Genomic DNA, 17,447 nt, shown 5'->3' with positions numbered 1-17,447 from the left:
AATGCTGATGGTGCATGTGCAGCTGTGGAACCCCAGAAATGCTAGCACATCGAGTAACTAAGCATTTTGTCTGAATGCTGTCTGCCATGGGATCCCAGATATGATGGAAATGACAACAGGCCAACCTTGAGATAGGGCAATACTGGATCATCTGGGAAAGCCCAATTATTCATAAACATTTTAATAACAGAAAGAGAGGTCAAATGCCAAGGTTCAGACAGCCATGAGCCAAAGAGTGTACTGGCCTGTAACATGAGGGCCTGCTTTAGGCTGGTATCTTAAAGGCTATTGGCTGAAGGAGCTCGGAAGGAGCTCCCGCAGCACTGGCCTCTGCAGCTAGGAAAGGCAAGGGAAGTCACTGAAGAACAAAGCCCACAGACACTTTAATTCTATTACAGGGGCGAAAGATTTTAGATTTCTGATCTCCATAACTACAAGATAATAAGTTTGTCTTGTTTTAAGATATGCTGCCTGTAGAAATTTTTACATCAACACAAGAAAACTAACATAAGTCCCACTTGCAGGTGGCAGTGGCTTCCACCCCTTCCCAGTCCCTTAGCCCGAGGACATGTGAGTAACTACCCTCCTCCAGAAGAGTAAACAAGCTAGCTAAGCAGCCTTTGTCCCTTGAGCTCTCCAAGTAGAGACCCTGTGGGGGAAATAGTCCTTTAAAACAGCTGCCCACTGTAAAAAAAGTATCTCTGCTGCTCATTAATCAGAATGCTTGTAATACACACCAGTGGCAGCCCTGACTAAATACAAAAAGAAAGAAGCAAGGCCATCAAGACAGAGGAATCGGTCTGTTCTCAGTGAACCATTTTCCAGTTTTCATCATTTCACCAAGACTAGCTCTGTTACTAAGCTAGTGTCTAATGTCCAGCTGCAGGGAAAATCCTGAGTCCAGTAAGGAGAAAAGACAGTATTTTCTGTATTTAAATGCTACTACCAGGACACTGACAGTACAGTCAGCCCCCAGAAGCTACAGCAGGATGTCTGCTACCCTTCTGCCCACTGACAGCACAGCCCTACAGGCCCAGCATTACACAAACAAGCTGCCTGCCTGGCTTCCAAGCTCTCTCTCAAGTCTGTCCATCATGTGTAATCAGAAGTGAGGGCATGCCTGGATACATTCTTTTGTTTGTTTTGGTTTTTTTTTTTTTTTGAGGGATACATTAAAAAAGAACCTCACCTCTGTAATCGAAGGTGACCACATGGTAACCAAGGGAACTCAGCACCTGTGAAGTGGAAGACATCCATCATTGGCAACATGACTTGGACTGAGCAGCTTGCTTCCTACTAACCCCATCCAGAGTTCTGTCCTGAGTTTTACATACAGTGGGAGCTTAACAGACTGCTGACATATAGCTCTTGCCTGGGCCTGTTGCTGTAGAATGTAGAACTTCCTCTAGCTGAACAACATAGGAAGGATGCCTTTTCTGCTGCTGCTTGGACGGCCAAGTGGCCAGCTCCTACAGTTCCCAGGATGTTTCGCAATACAGGGCAGCAGACAGCTCTCAGATACTGTCAGCAGGCCTGAGGCAGTCAGCATGTTGGTGGACCCCAGAGACTTCGTTTGAGGATCCTCACTGCAACCTAGTATTTCTCTGATTTTGGTGAATTTTTCTATTATTTTTAAAAATTCCTACAGATTAATTAGTTGTCGTTGTCCATTCTTATTAAGATCATTGCTCAAGTGCAGTGTCCAATACACTGGCTAGGGCATACCTAGAACAATGAAAGAGACTCCACATCACCACTGTCACCTCGAGCCACTTAGCATTCCACCTTCAGGGAGACATGACACTGTCCTAGGCAGCCTGGTGACTCCTGCCCTCTCCTAGCCTACACTCAAAGCCTTGTGGGCCTGGACAAGGAGATTCTTTTCTACTACAGAAACATCAAGGGAACTGCTAACTTCTCAGTCACTTACCTTTCCTGCCTTGACCTAACTGACTCAAGGGAATAAAAACTTCCCACTACCCAGATCGAAATAGGCCCACATATCTGTGTACATTCTCTTCTGCCCTATTAGATACAAACAGCTCTCTAAGGAGAGGAGGGCATGTATGGTGGGCCAATCATGCTGTACCAAGATTCCAAGACCCAAGATCAAGAACAAAACCACAGGGATGGTGGGATGGCTCAATGGGTAAAGAGACCTGCTGCAGAGCCCGATAATTTGAGTTTGATACCCAAGACTCACATGGTGCAAGGAAAGAAACAACTCTCCCAAGCTGTCCTCTGACTTCCTCTGATTTGAACTGTGGTGCGTGCACGCATGCATGCACATGCATACAAATAAAAAACAAAACTATAAAAATGAAAGGAATTCTATGTCATGCCTAAGGCATGAACATTTACTTGCAGGACCTACTATCAAGCCTGTATGGAACTTGGCTCAAATCCCACCTGCCTTTATACACCCTACACCCCAGGGGTGATCCTGCAATAAGCTCCCACAGCACTTCTGTGTTTGAGAAACACATCATGAAGAACAATGGCAAATGCTTTTCATCTCATTAGCAAGCGCATGTAATGTATTGGTTCTGGAACCCACCCCAGAAGCAGCACAATGGAAGAACCATGGGAGAACTGGCCAGGCATCACCTTCAGCAAGTCCATGAATGGTGACTTTTCAGAATGGCTAGTTCAAGTGACCCCTTCTATTCCAGCATCCTGTAGCTAACAGCACTGCTCCTTTGGGCCATCAGCACTCACCTTGTACAGCTCCACACGGTGGTCGCCTCCTCTGCAGCATGAAAAGGAAGCAAACAGAAGTGGTGTTAGTGCCCCTGCTCAAGGTAAGGCACAAGATGGCCCTCAAGAGTCTGGATGTCAGAGCTAGAGAAATGGTTCAGTAGTAAAGAATGCTTACTGTTCTTGCAGAGGACCTGGGTTGTTCCCAATACCCATATTAGGCAGCTTACAACTTTTTGTAACTACAGTTCCAAGGGATCGGACGCCCTCTGCCATCTGCCAACAGTGGGCACCTGCATGTACATAGTGCACATAAACTCATGCAGATACACATACATATATATATATATTTTTTTTAAATTTTAAATCTGAAATCCCAAACCCCATTTCAAAGAAGGATCTATGGTAGACACATGACTCTTTGGATCTCCCTAAGTGGTATCAAACTTCTCTCCAACATCTTAGGGATATTTCTTAATTCTCATGTGTACTTTCATTTTTCAGTAGGAATGAATATTTATTGCCCAGATTCAAGAAAACACCCTGCCTGCCTGTGCCACTCAGCCCTCCCCAGCTTTCTAGGGTCAGGGCTACCTGTGTGTATGGAAGTTGTGTCCCAAGGAATTTGTCCATATACCTTCCTATTTCAACTCTCATTTCCTATCTAGACCCCCATTCATGGGAGCTCCTTTCTGCCTGCTGCTTCATCCGGCTACACTAATATCTCTGCACACACATGTGCCCTACACACATATGGCAATATACCTAGACACAGGTGAATGAGCCCTGGACCCAGCTGCTGGCCCTTCATCAGGAGGCCCTTGCCTCTCATCATAGTGTATGGAATGGCTAGTTCCCTAGCAGACAAGAGTCCTATCAAGCATTTCTTATTCCTTTCTTCATCCTTCAAACCTATTTTTCTTTTATAATGAGCAGTGAGGCCATTGCAGGTATGTGGTGAGTGGGAAAGCCACTGCAGGGACACATGAATGAGTTAGAGGAGAGAAACCAATACGTTGCAGCACAAAAATGAAAAGAAGGAAATCCTGCCAGATGTTTTTAGTTCTCTTTGGAAGATAGATTCCCTAAAACCCCCAAATTCCCTCCATTGACTGAAAAAAGAAAGCGGGACTGAGAGCTCAGAAAGTTACACCTTTGGGAGACTTCAGTGCTATATGATTGGGGAGGGAGGGATAGCTAGAGAAGAGGCCCAGAGGTGAGCCAAAGCCTTTGAGAAATGAGGGTGTAGGAAGAACTAGACAGAATGCAGGCACTATAGGCAGTCTCTGGGAGTAGGAAGGCACAGTCACCATATTTCTTTCAGACATAGTTACAGAAAAGCTTTGTTCTTTTCATTTAACACGTGACTACCAGAAACATGTGTCACAGCCAACTATATTTTTTTTCATTTATGGAAGTATGCAACAAGAGCTGTTTATAGCTCCTTGGTCTTTAAAAAGCAGAAGAGAAACCTACTGCAGCTTGTCCCCGACAAAGCAGACTGTAAACTGTGCAGAGCAGGGTGAGTCAGTAGCCAAACATTCTGCTCTTGGCACAGAGCCCAACCTCGTGGGCTGGGCTTCTGGGTTCTTTCTACAATGCCCTCTGCATTGCTGCATGGCACATGACTACCCAGGACTGCCTTCCCCACAGAAAGACCCATACATTGTTCTTCTTGCTGTTTCTGCCTATAAAAAGTTTACCTCGCAGCTACCCTCACACTGCCCTGCTGGTGAAGGGCCTGCCTCCCTTCTGGCTTCTTCAGATTCTCTCACAGGCAACCCAAAGAAGCATAGAAAAAGGGACCCTAGAATTTTCAAACAATGCTTTCCTTAGAAAAATGTACCTCCCCACCTCCTCTACCCCTTTTGAACAACATGCTGTGGTGTAAAAAACACATGAGCTTTTTAGGTGGGAGAGCAAATCCAGCCTAAGCCTGCCTGAAGTCCAAGGCATCAAATGCACTCATGAGAAGCATCTGGATAAACCAGAAAGGCCCAAATGCACAAAGTGTGTACTTTTTCAACAGCCCATTAGGACACACTGCCATTGCTTGTGTCAAGACTGCTAGCAGACAGCTCACCCACACAGGCAGTCCAGGACATGCCCATGCAGGCTCAGCCTTCAGCTTCCCCTCTGGCCACTTTTAAATACTGTTTCTCTTTTAGAGATGGGGAAAAAAGAAGAAAAGGAGGAGGAGGCGGGGGGAGGAGTGGTGTGCCTCTTCCTACAGCTGTGAAGCCCTAGTCTACACCCTGGTGCTCTCTCACTGGTAAGACAGACTTGCTTGCCACTCTTCAGACCAGGGGTGACAAACACAGAAAGGTGAAAGGGAGCTAGCATTTTCCTCAAGGTGTACTGAAGCCACCAACAAGGGTCATCACCACCCCTTCTTTGAATGACTACCACTTCCTTAAAGAGAAGCCCAGCTTCCTAAATCATACACTAGCAGACACAGTGCCCTTTGATCCAAAGCAGGAGGAAGGAACACACTATGGCTGGAGGAGCTGGGTCTCTCTGGCAGAGGCACAATCCCCCCTCCACCTGATTCAAATTCAACTTCCAAAGTTGTCTGATGCTCCGCACTATCTCCCAGGGGCCTCTGGTAGAGATCCATTGGTCCTCAGCACATTTGGGTGTCTCTAAATTCTCCCAGCTCCAAAAGAACTTTACCTTCCTTTGTTCTGGAAAAGTTTCCCTTGCGTGCAGCAGGTCAGTAAACCTGATTGTGTAGACCACAGGCCCACTTCAGATAGTCTAAGTTAAAACATTTCCAGCCTAAGAAGGAGCCAGGTGCTGCACGGAGGTCACACCACATGTGTGGGCTTACCTGGTGCCTGCATTCCCATGCAGGTATAGAATGATGGGGTGGTTAGAAGCCAAAGCATCCTCATACCACATCTGGTCCTTCCCTTGGGCATTTTTCCACCAGATGGAGGGGATGGTGTGCCTAGAGACAGAAGTAGAGAAGGACGCAAAGTCAGATGCCCTTTGGCATAGACAGTAGCACTTACATGAAGGTCTGTGGAAATAGAAAGCAGCAGGGCTCCTATCTATATACAAGTGGACAAGCAGGTGGGTAGCATATTATCTCATCCTTCAAATAAGTAACAGAACTGTAAGCTGCAAGGTCGCTGCTGATAGCCTTAGAGAGAGCAAAAGAACCTCTTGTTGGTCAAACAGCTTGTTCTGATGGCCTTTATCTAGAGATGAGAGACATATATCCTGCATTAACTAGAACATCCTAGATAGAACCTTCCTGCATTCTAGAGCCACAAATACATGGGCAAATTCATCATTAGCCAGGCTGACCCAGGATCTTAGATATTGTTATTCGATTTGGCCAAATTCTCCTTCAGAGATAATACAAATGACAAAATGAATACTGATAATCACTGGGAAGGGTCTAAATTGATTATCTACTTTTCCTCTAAAATTCTTAGCCAAATTCATTCTAGATACCAATGACATAAATCTTTAAAAAATCAAGTAGCCAAGTTTGTCCTCTCTCTCGCCCCCTTTTATCTTCCCCGCCCCCATATTTCCCCCAGCTTCTCTATCTCAGTTTTTTCAAGATAGGGTTTCCCTGTGTAGCCTGGCTATCCTGGAACTCAGAGATCTGCCTTCCTCTGCCTCCCAAATGCTGAGACTAAAGGAGTGCACCACCACTGCCTGGCTATTTTCTCATTTTAATGCATCTCTCTTGTTTATTCATGAGGATCATGTTTTTGTGTTTCTAGCCACTATAATTATCACTCTCATACAATCACAATACCAGATACTTGAGAGGCTGAGCAAGAAGATTGCTAGATTCTAGGAGTTTTCAACCAGCTTAGGCAATATATAGCATTGATGGAGTAGTGGGGAAAAGATGGCAGCCTATTTTAGACATCTGGAGCTGATATTCTTCTGATAGAAGCCAGACTACCTCATTTCGGATCTCTTGGCAGAGATCTAGTGAACACACCCCCAACATGTCGGTAGAGGGCAGCTGACACTGAGCTGGTAGCTGAGAATGGTGCTTGGGTTGCACTCAGGCCTTTGCAGAAGCTGGGGGGGGGGGATATGAAAAGACGTAGTGAGGGCAGTTGGGAGTGGAGTCTGTTGCTTCCAAGGCCCAAGGTTATGGAATGGTCTAGGTGGACAGACAGCAGCTGTCTACTACCTCGAGATTTGCATAGCCATCACTCTAACTCTTGTGGGAACTTAACAATGTACAAAGGGGCTGTCAATGCTTTCTGCCTAAGTACCACCATTATACTCCTCTTGCACAGGACAGAACCTTGATCCTGGCTAAGGGGCCAATCATTCTACCCTCACACAGCTCTGGACAAAGCAGGTCAGATTCTTCAAAGTTCCAAAGGCACACACGGGTCAGCTACTGCTCAATTAAATAAAAAAAGAAAATGGCAAAAAGACTCTACTCCCAATGTCCTCTGCTGAGAACAAGAGCCTCCCTTCTTGTTCTCCCTTCTTTACCACAGACTGTCAATGGAAGCATCTGAAGTCCCTCATCCACACTGGCAGCCTGCTCACTGGTTCATTTACAAACATCTCACATACATGGTGGGTCTCTAAGGCTGCAGAAAGAGACTTTATGGAACTGAGAAACAGACCCGGCTAAGATAAAGGGGCAGTTAGTTATTCAGAGCTGCTTCTGAGAGAAAAAAAGAAACGCTGATGCAGTTCTGGTCAATCTTGACCCAGTTGTTTAGGGATCATCACTTACACAAAAAGCCATTAAAATATATCCCAAGGAAACCACAGAGAAGTCACAGGGCTTATGTCCAGTGTAAATTTATGGAGAAAAGTAGACATCCTTCCTACAGGCAGGAGGCATTCACTTCTCTGAAGAGCTACACTCAAGTCTGTATTTCTGATTGTGTGCTTACATTCCTTTTATTTTCTCTAGATTGTTTGGTTTAAAAAAAAAAAACTTGGAAATAAGACTCTAAAAACAATGTGGTTACAAAGCCTTTGCTGTTTCAAGGACCTCAGGAGAGAGTTGGGTGCCATCTCACTCTGCACCACTGAGATCAAATTTAGCTGAGTTCTTCCCTTGGTCTTAAGGACAGATGAAGACAAAAACAAGCCCAGCACCTCAAGCCTGGTGTCCCGGACACCACCTGACCTGAGCAGGACAGAACCCTGAGCCGATCAGAACAGCACCCTGAGCCTGGTGTCCACAGACCACCCAACCTGAGCAGGGCCCTCATAGCTTCCTGAAGAGGCCAGAGAAGCTCGTGCCTCTACCCTGCAGGCTTGGCTGTAGGCACTTACCAGACTCCAATAGTCACATCATCCTCTGGCTGGAGGTAGTAATTGCAGGTATGATTCAAACCTTGATCCTGTGGTTTTTTCAAGTCAATGAAATAGGGGACCCTCACTGTAGGGGACAAAGAGATGAAGTCTGGGTTAGTGGGAGAGGATGGGCACACATGCTCACCTTTGTATTAACATGCCCTCTTGAGCACACACCACACACACCACTGCAATACATAACCACTACCCCTACACACACAGAGAGACACACACGTTGACAAGCACACACCCCATCCCCACAGCATAGGAGAAACTCTGAAAAGGCACTAAGTGTTTTTCTATCGGGATTTTGCCACATGAGAGGCACACTTCAGGGAGGGGGTAAAGCTAAAACCTGAAATACAGCTTGAAAACACTGGAGTAAGGACACAGCCTGAGTGGAGCCTGAAACCAGGACGGGTTGCTCAAGGGGAAGACGGAAGCAAGGGAAAGGACGGTCTTTAACAAGATAAGCTGGCACAAGATAGAGGAGACACAGAGGGGACAAGATCCTGCAGAGGGGCTCACCTAAGCCACAGCTGAAGGCTGAGGTCAGGGTGGCTGGGGAACACTGGAAAGGGGCAATGGATAAGATGACAGGTACAAGAGGGAAGGAGGCACAGAGGTTCTCAAGTCTCTGCGACATCACTTAACCCAGAAAAGACATCAAAATGAATGAATACAAACCTCATCTGCAATGCACTCAAGGCTACTATGCAGAGTCTTAGAGTACAGTCATCTCCCAGTAGGGCCCCAACTGGATAAACTAGGATGCCAAACTACGGGAGATCATGGACACATCCGCTATGGGAAATGTGCAGGACAGGACAGATAAGAGGGACACTGCCCTACTGTCACTGCAGATACAAGCTAAGGAGATCAACAACTGTGACCACACCATGTGTGGCTGGGAGAGGGGATGCAGAGACACACAAGCCAAGTGTGAATGTGCAGAGGGACTTTAAAAATTTTTTCCTTACATATCACTGTACTTTACTGCAATGGCAAACATCTTTTGAAGAAAAATTTAATGGAAATATAAAAAACTTAAATGAAATTAAACCAAATTAAATTAAACCAAAAAACATAAACCCTAGGTGTAATTTACCCTCGCCAAGGGGGAGGAGCAACAAAGAGCAGGATGGTCCTGACTTCTGGGTCATCATGAGCTCTAGAAGGAATCCATTCACAGCTTTTTGGGAGGAGATGAAGGTGGAGTTTCAAGACTAACTTCACATATCATCTGGCAGGTCTAACTCACTTCCTGAAATGCCTCTTGGCCTCAATGAACACTTGCTGAATAAATGAACCATCGGACTCATGAGGACACAGGATGCATGTGCTCCTTCTCCAGAAATTCCTCTGAGCATCTCCCCCAGGTCACATTGGGAGAGGAATTTCTCACATCACTACCTTCCTAATCCACGTCTCCCTGAAGAAGCAGGCTGAAGTTTTAAATCTCCTCTTAAGTTTCTGTTAAATGCTGAATAACATCTTCCCCCAAACTCCTAGAACCCAAGACTCTGACCTCGCTTAGAAACCAGGTCTTTTCAGAGTAACAAAGCTTAACTGAGGTTTCCAGAGTAACCTCTAACCCATCATGTCTAACAGACTTCTAAAAGGGGAGACCACATAAAGACTGTACGTAGATGGGAAGAGGTTTCTACAAGCCAAGCCATACTAAAGACTGCAGGCCACTGGCTGCTGGTGAAACAGGCAGGAGGTGGTAGAGTGCTTCCCACTATGCACAAGGCCCTGGAGTTCCATCCCTATTACAGAATGAAGGGAGGCAGGAAAAGGAGGAGAGGGAGAAAGGACGGACTCTACCCAGGTGCCTCAGAGGGTGCAAACACTTTGATCTTAGACTTTTGGCCACTGAGACTGTGAGACAGCATTTTTGTCTTAAGCCACCCAATCTGAAGACCTGTCAAGAAAATGGACAGTCATACTAAAGCATTCAGATTTTATCGTGCCAGTGGTGCTACTGGAGACTTGGAAGTTGTCTGGCATGGAAGCAATAGAAATGAAACGAAGCAAGGAATGCAAAGCTTTAGTGGGGCTCCAGTTTACAAGTAGAATGGAGCCAGCACTGGTTGCTCTCTGAACAAAGGGAGGAGCATGTTGTAATTAAGGGCTGTGTCCCCAGCACCCGGCCGCCCACATGGCTAGCTTATGCCCCGAAATAATTACATGGAAACTGTATTCTTTTAAACACTGCCTGGCCCATTAGTTCCAGCCTCTTATTGGCTAGCTCTTACATATTGATCTAACCCATTTCTAATATCCCTGTAACACCACGAGGTGTCTTACCAGGGGAGATCTTAACCTGCATATGTGTCCGGTAGGAGAATCATGGCGACTCCTTGACTCAGCTTCTTTCTCCCAGCATTCTGTTCTGTTTACTCCGCCTACCTAATTTTATGTCCTATTAAAGGGCCAAGGCAGTCTCTTTATTTAACCAATGAAATTAACACAAGCCAGAAGACTCTCCCCCATCAGGAGCAGGCCTTTACTGGCTGGCCTGAAGGTAGAGTGGAGGCTGTTCTATACACTAGAGCTGCTGGAAATCTTCGGGGGCTGAAGACCAGCTCCATGGAACATCAGCAGGTCTGCATGAGGACTGAACAGAACCTGACCTGAGGGCAATGGCAGCACAGAAAGGAAGATAGAAATGCCAGGTCTTTTGTCCTGTTACTTAAGTTTTCCATTGGTAACAGTGGGGCCTATGAGGGCTTCAACTAGAAAGAAGTCTACTTCCTGTGCTGTACAAGCCAATCCCAAGCTTCCCTCTATGACCTGACCACACTGGAACTTGAAAGCTGCAGCCTCATTTGCAGGTGAAATTAAGATGGGAAAAAAGAAAAAAAAAATCAACCAGGCAGGGGTGGCTCACACTTTTAATCCCAGCACTCAGGAGTCAGAGACAGGTGATCTCTGTGAGTTTGAGCCAGCCTGGTCTACAAAAGTGAGTTCTAGGACAGCTAGGACTATAACACAGAGAAACTTTGTTTTGAAAGACAAAAATAAACAAACAAAAAACCTGAAAAGAGAAAAAAAATTAAAGGGATAAGAGCAGGAAGAAGAGCCTCTCACTGACACCCAGTTTGCCTCTGTGGCTGATGGGGGCACTGAAGTCAAAATTCAACATAACTGATGGGGCCAAAACTGCCCACAGAGATAGGTGTCTTCCTGGACCTCCAGATGCCATCTCAGGCAGGATGTTAAAAACAGCAAGCGAACTGTGCTTACACAGGACCCCATCGTCACTAAATCTAAACAATGCACATCAGAAAGCCATTTTACAATTTTACTCACAAAGGTAAATTCTTTAAGAAAATGTAAAAAGGCATATATAGTTTCACTTAGGCTTTTTTTTTTGCATTTGAGCTTTGCTTAGTCTTTGAACCTTGTTTTAAGTTAATCCTTTGACGAATGGAACCTAGAAAGTCACAGGATTATACGCAGCCATTGTAAAAACACTTAAGTATGCCTCTTTCTTTAAAATAAAATTACTGTTGTATATGTATGCATATGTGTGTGAATGCGGGCATTTGTGTATGTCCCATGGAATGTATATGGAGGTCAGGACAACTCATTCTACTGTGGGTCCTGGGGACTAAACTCAGGTCCTCAGGCTTGTGCACTTTTCCCTGCTGAGCCACCTTGCTGACCTTAGCATGACTCTCCTGAGAAGCCTAGGCCCATGTCTTGGGATTATGCATTATTCTTTTTCCTACATGACTGTGGTGATTTGAATGACAAATGTCCACTGTAAGTTCAGCTATTTGAAGATTTGGTCCCCAGTTGGTGGCGCTGTTGGGATGGGGTGTGTGGGAGGGATAAATTAGATCACTGGAGGTGTGGTTTGAGAGTTCATAGCCTCAGCACACTTCCGGTTCTCTCTCAGCTTCCTGATGCTTGCTGCTAGGTATCCTCATTGTGACGGACTCTTACCCCTCTGGAACCATAAGCTAAAATAAACTTTCTTCCATAAGTGGCTTCTGGTCACAGTGTTTTATCGTAGTAACAGAAAAGGTACTAATTCAGTGATTTTCCATCTAAACACTGAGATAACTCATATACTTTGCTTCGCTCTGGCTCATGCTGAAATTCTTTTCTGCAGCACAGTAAAGATCCAAATCAGATGCCCACTGGTAACCTGAGACTCACAAGTCAAACCTGCTTATTTATCTGACTGCAAATTTAAGAGAAATCTGCTATACACTCATGACTATATTAACCATGCTGTGAGCCCTGAAGATTGGCAGAATGGAGAGCAACAAGTCCTGACTCCCATCTGGAAGAGACAAGAACTTCTATATGCATAGGCCTTCCCAGTTTGAGTAAAACTCCAGCCTCAAAGCCTCTAATGCTTCAGCCGAAAGGGGAGACAGGCATAGCAATTAAAGTTGTCCACACTATAACTAGAAAACCAGCAAGCCCTGAGCCATTTGCCCTTTCCTCCCAGGAGAGCAGGCCTCACAGTGAAAGCATGGCAAAGAGGGCCAGGCCAGCACTGCTGTGGAAAAGGCTGTGGTGATGGCTAACCACTGCCCTAAAATGACATCCATCAGTGCCAAATTCTTGAGTAATTTAAAAAATTATTATTTATTCTTTGTAGTGGGTGGTATATGTGTGTGCTAGGGCACAGGCATGAAGGTCAGAGGACGACTTTGTAGAGTTAGGCCGCTCCTCCTTCCACCTTTATGTGAGTTCCAGGCTGGCAGACAGCAAAGCTTTACCTGATGAGCCTTTCTCTGGCCCTTGAGTAACTCAAAAAGTCTTTTATATTATTTTTTTTGGGGGGGGGGAGTTTGTGTATGGAGGTGGGGGACTATGCTTGCTCAAGCAGAAGCTGGAGGTTAATGTCAGGATATCTTTCTTAATCATTTTTCTATTTTTTTTTTTTTTGAGAGTGTCTCACTATCTGGCTGGCCTGGAACTCATTATATAGACCAAATTAGCTTTGAAATGATAGAGATCCATCTGGCTCTGCCTTCTACGTGCTGGGGTAAAAGGCATGCACCACCATGCCTAGCCTTTGCATTAGTTGTTTAAACAGACTCTCACTACACCTGGAACTCACCCATTTCTGCTAGGCTGGTTAGTCAGTAAGGCCCAGGATCAGCCTGTCCCCACCACCCAGCACCAGGGCTACAGACATGTGTCATCATATTCAGTTTTTATGTGGGTGCTGGGGATCCAAACTCAGATCCTTATTCTTAAGCACCAAGCACTTTATCCACTGGCCCACCTCCCCAGCCCCTTGAGTAACTTAAAAAGCAGAGCAAAACAAACAAAACCCAGCAACCCAGAGATAGATTTTTATACTATTATCCCTTTAGCATCACTGCCCAAGGAAGGATTCCTGGTATAGTGCATGTGAGGCCCTGGGTTTAAGGTTTAAATCCCACTACTCCAAAATCAGCACAATACCAAACCAAACCTGCCCCAGGCCCTCTGCCCCCAAGCAGTGAGCAGTGGAAGAAAAACGTTAGTGGGGAGCATCAGCCTGGGCAGCAGTCATTACACAACCTCCTCTCTTGACACATGGTCAGACTAAGAACCCAAAGTTCTGAGCCTGTGGCAACGGTTTCTCTCTTCAGAAAGCCAGCACTGCAAAACCGTGGGCTATGCCTAAAGCAGACTGCAGAAAAAGTCCAATCCAGGTCTTTGCTGGCACCGGACTGTGTGCCAAACAGCAGAGAACACAGAGCCCCAGGCTGTATGGGTCAGTTCTAATGGTTACACCAATAAATTTACAGCTCTTGCGTCTTTGTGTCTACAAACCCACCATCTTTTCTGTGCCTTCTTTAAGGGACACTAACTCAGAAAAACAACACTACCTCGCTTTTCCTAATAATTTTGTTTCTTCTTAAGTTTATTACTTACAAGTTACCTAACTTAGAGATCATGAATCCCTAGAAGATTGAGGACCTTCCACTTGAAAAACTAAAATATCTCTTAATAAACAGCACACATATTTCTGTTTCTCTTACTGATTAAAAAATATAAATTCTTTGTTAGTATCTTTCTACAGTTATGTCTATTATAGACTGAACATTCAAAATTTGTAAAACCAGACCTTACAGAGCCTGGAATTCTATGACTACTGGGGGTTTGAAGCCTGAGACATGCCTTCCAATCTGCCCTGCATCCTTGGCTCTATCATGTCCTGGGCTACAGTCTCACACAGACTGGACCCTCACAGTCCCTCGACCTGCCCAAAGCTTACCTGCTGTCGCACAGCATCAAGCCAGTTTCTGAGTCTCAAGCTCCCAAACACACAAGGGCCCAGAGCTCACTCTGTAAACCAGCATTGCCAAAGATCTGGTGAGGAGTCCACCTCATCCCATTCTAACATTGACCATAGCCATTTTCACAGCCAGAGTTAATGCCTCGCACCCTCCTTTGCCTCATTTTGGGTACAAAATGTTATTTCTGAAAGGACTGTTTCTAGAGAACATACCTAGAGCCCTCTGCTTCCTGTCTTATAGCATAATATTTCCTCACTTTCCCTTCCTCTTCCACCCCAAACAGCTTTAGAACCACACAAGGTCCATGTTAACTCAAGGTCCCAAAATGTTTTTTAAACAGCAAACAATTCCACAAAAATCAAACTGTGTCAGTTTCTTTTTCTTTTTATGAAAAAAACAGATTTTTTTTCTTCATTTATCCATTTATTTAATAAACGGTTGCTGTATACATCCTACATTCCAGACACCCCTCTAATAGCGATGGGAACAGATAGTCAATATATGTGTTTTCTGCTATTGCAAAGCTTACAACAGCTGAGCGGAGCTGATTATGCAATTACATATTTATAACAAACAATGCCTTGTCTCAGGTCTGGTATGGTTAAAAGCAACTACAGTGCTCAAGATGGAGGATTAATAGTGGCATGATAAGAAATTAATGAAAAAAATGTCCATTGGTCAGTATTAGGAGCCTATTTACTAGGAAAGTGCTAAAAACAGATTTTTTGTTTGTTTACTTGTTTTTGGAGAAAAGGACCAGTTAGGTAGTGGTGGCGCACACTTTTAATCCCAGCGTCAGGAGGCAGAGACGAACGGATCTCTGTGAGTTTGAGGCCAGCCTGGTCTACAAAGCAAGTTCCAGGACAGGCTCCAGTGCTGCACAGAAACCCTGTCTTGAAAAACAAAAACAAAGACAAAGAAAAAAAAAAGAAAGAAAGAAAGATCAATAATAAAAATTAAAAGAAAACCCATAGGGCTTCATCATTATTATTTTTAAAGGTACTGTTCATTTCTATGGTTTCAATTAACCTGCACTATACAAGTGACAACATGTCTCTAACATGCCAGATTCAGACAACTGTTCATGCTGTCAACATTTTTATCTACTTTGGCTCAAGGGAGATAATCACCTCCAATGCAGTACTGTCACCTAGAGACCCAAATGCAGCACTGGATGGTAAGCCATCGTCGCCATGTCTCTCAACTGGACAAAAAGTGCAGGGAACTCCCAGGTCACAGACCCATACAATCCTGAGTCTGGGTGGAGGCTCTACTTCCCGCCACACTGTACACTTAAAATCTATACATCGTACTACATGAAGTTCAATCTCAATTAAAATAAAAAGACATCTCTTAAAGTCAGCCACCACAGTGAAAATAAACTCTAAGTAAAAGCAAAGAAGAATTGATACAAAGGACTTACCAAAATTCAAGAAAATCAGTTTGGCCTGTATCCCAGGACACAGTTTGACAAGAAACGGAATGGCAATGTAGAACCCCAGAACACAGAGAATTATCTTCCTCAGTCGGAACCACAGGCTCTTTCGTCTATGAGACAGAAGCAATATGGGTCAAAAGGCAGTAGGTACGATTCTGCCGGCTTAGTAATTGCATCTCAGATCTCTAAACAAGTGCCACAGGCATCTTTCCACACAGAGGACACTGATAAAAAGTGACCTGCCATCTGCTTTTGTTAATTAACTGATACAGTCTTTGAGTTTTCAACTGTACTAGAGGGAACATTTTATTTCTTAAGAGTCAAAGGCAGTCCTGTTGATTTGTTGTACTGGCCCTGGGGTAAGAACTGAGCAGAGACAAAAGGCCCTCAGAAAGCATCCCACCTTAAATCAGAGCTCCGCTTCCACCTCATCCTGGCAGTGTCTGGCTTCTGTGGGCCTTGAAGCCTCACTGCACTAACCTGCTCTGAGCCAGCTCAGTGCTGAGTTACTCATTAGCTGCTCGTGGGAAGCAGGAAGTCCCTCCACCCAGGACATCAGCAGAACCTGCCCAACCAGGTCCTGGAGACTGCAGAGGCTGAAAATGAGACCAGCCCTTGCACCCATCCCACAGATTCCCACATCTGTTCTCAACACTTCTAAATATATTTAATTTATTTAACTTTATTTTATGTACATTGGTGTGAAGGTGTCAGATCCCCTGGAACTGGAGTTACAGACAGCTGTTAGGTCTAGGTGCTGGGAATTGAACCTGGGTCTTCTGGAAGAGCAGTTAGTGCTCTTAACCACTGAGCCATCTCTCCAGCCTACAATTCTTGAGTAGTACTGAGAGGCCCTCAGTCTCTTCTCAATCCCCTTTAAAAGGTGTCTCTAAACTTTTTAAACTTGTAGTCTTAAACTATCTCTACTTACCAAAAAAAAAAAAAAAAATGAGGACCCTAAGGCACATTTATTTATATTTATTGCTGTCATCCAAGGAGTTAAAACAGGGCTGTCCTAGAGGACCTGACTAGCTCATATAGACCCTGAGTTCCAGCACCACTCACACCAGAGAGGACTGCTGAGTTCAAGGCCAGTCAGTCTATGCAGCACAGTGAGACTTTGTTCCCTACCCTCATCACATCTTTTGTTTGGTTTTAGCTTCTTACTGGTTAGTTCTTTTAACATTATAAAGAGTAGATAATTCTATCTCATGTAAGCTGTTTCAAAGAAAAAAGGGCCCAGTAATCGAGCATGCATGAAGCCCTGGGTCTAATCCCAACACCAGAAAGGAAAAATGTGTTTTAAAACAAAGAAGATAAGAGTTATTGGTTTTACTATGTGGAGAAAGCATCGCTCTAAAATAGCACATGAGGATGATACCTTCTAGATGTTTGCATGCAGCAATGATTTTCTCCATGGTTTAATTCATTGTTTTAGTCTGAGGATACCACGGGTTTGTCTGTCCATTTACCAGCTGGTGAGCACTGATATAGTTTTCAGTTTGGGAACACTATGGAAGAGTCTTTGTGTGGATATGCTTTCTATCTCCTTGGGTGTAAGATCCCAAACCACTGAATACTTTCCAGTGGAATAAAAGATGAGTGAGAGGCTGTGGGAGGACACAGTGAAGAATATATATCTCCATTGCTCCAAAGTCCCTTGTACCACTCAGTCAGTCTCTCTCTGACCTAAGCCCCCAGCATCACTATTCTACTTTTCTGTCCTCCAGTTTTGTCTTTTCTTTTCTTTTTTT

The 17,447-nt window shown here is 44.7% G+C and overlaps 1 protein-coding gene across 1 annotated transcript in view; it reads right to left on the bottom strand.

Moving 5' to 3' along the window:
• Positions 1–17,447, bottom strand: part of Abhd12 (abhydrolase domain containing 12) — a 66,497-nt gene that overhangs the window by 9,588 nt on the left and 39,462 nt on the right. Inside the window, exons 2-6 of the mRNA XM_005371227.2 lie at positions 15,679–15,803; positions 7,978–8,083; positions 5,528–5,647; positions 2,719–2,749; positions 1,190–1,235 (exon numbers count right to left, since the gene is read on the bottom strand). Of these exons, the coding sequence (XP_005371284.1) occupies positions 1,190–1,235; positions 2,719–2,749; positions 5,528–5,647; positions 7,978–8,083; positions 15,679–15,803 (428 nt within the window). The remainder of the gene's footprint in view (positions 1–1,189; positions 1,236–2,718; positions 2,750–5,527; positions 5,648–7,977; positions 8,084–15,678; positions 15,804–17,447) is intronic.

The sequence above is a fragment of the Microtus ochrogaster genome, unplaced genomic scaffold, assembly GCF_000317375.1.
Source record: "Microtus ochrogaster isolate Prairie Vole_2 unplaced genomic scaffold, MicOch1.0 UNK100, whole genome shotgun sequence".
NCBI classification, from domain to species: domain Eukaryota; kingdom Metazoa; phylum Chordata; class Mammalia; order Rodentia; family Cricetidae; genus Microtus; species Microtus ochrogaster.
The sequence above is the reverse complement of the archived record's forward strand: the minus strand, read 5'-3'. Positions and strand labels throughout refer to the sequence as shown.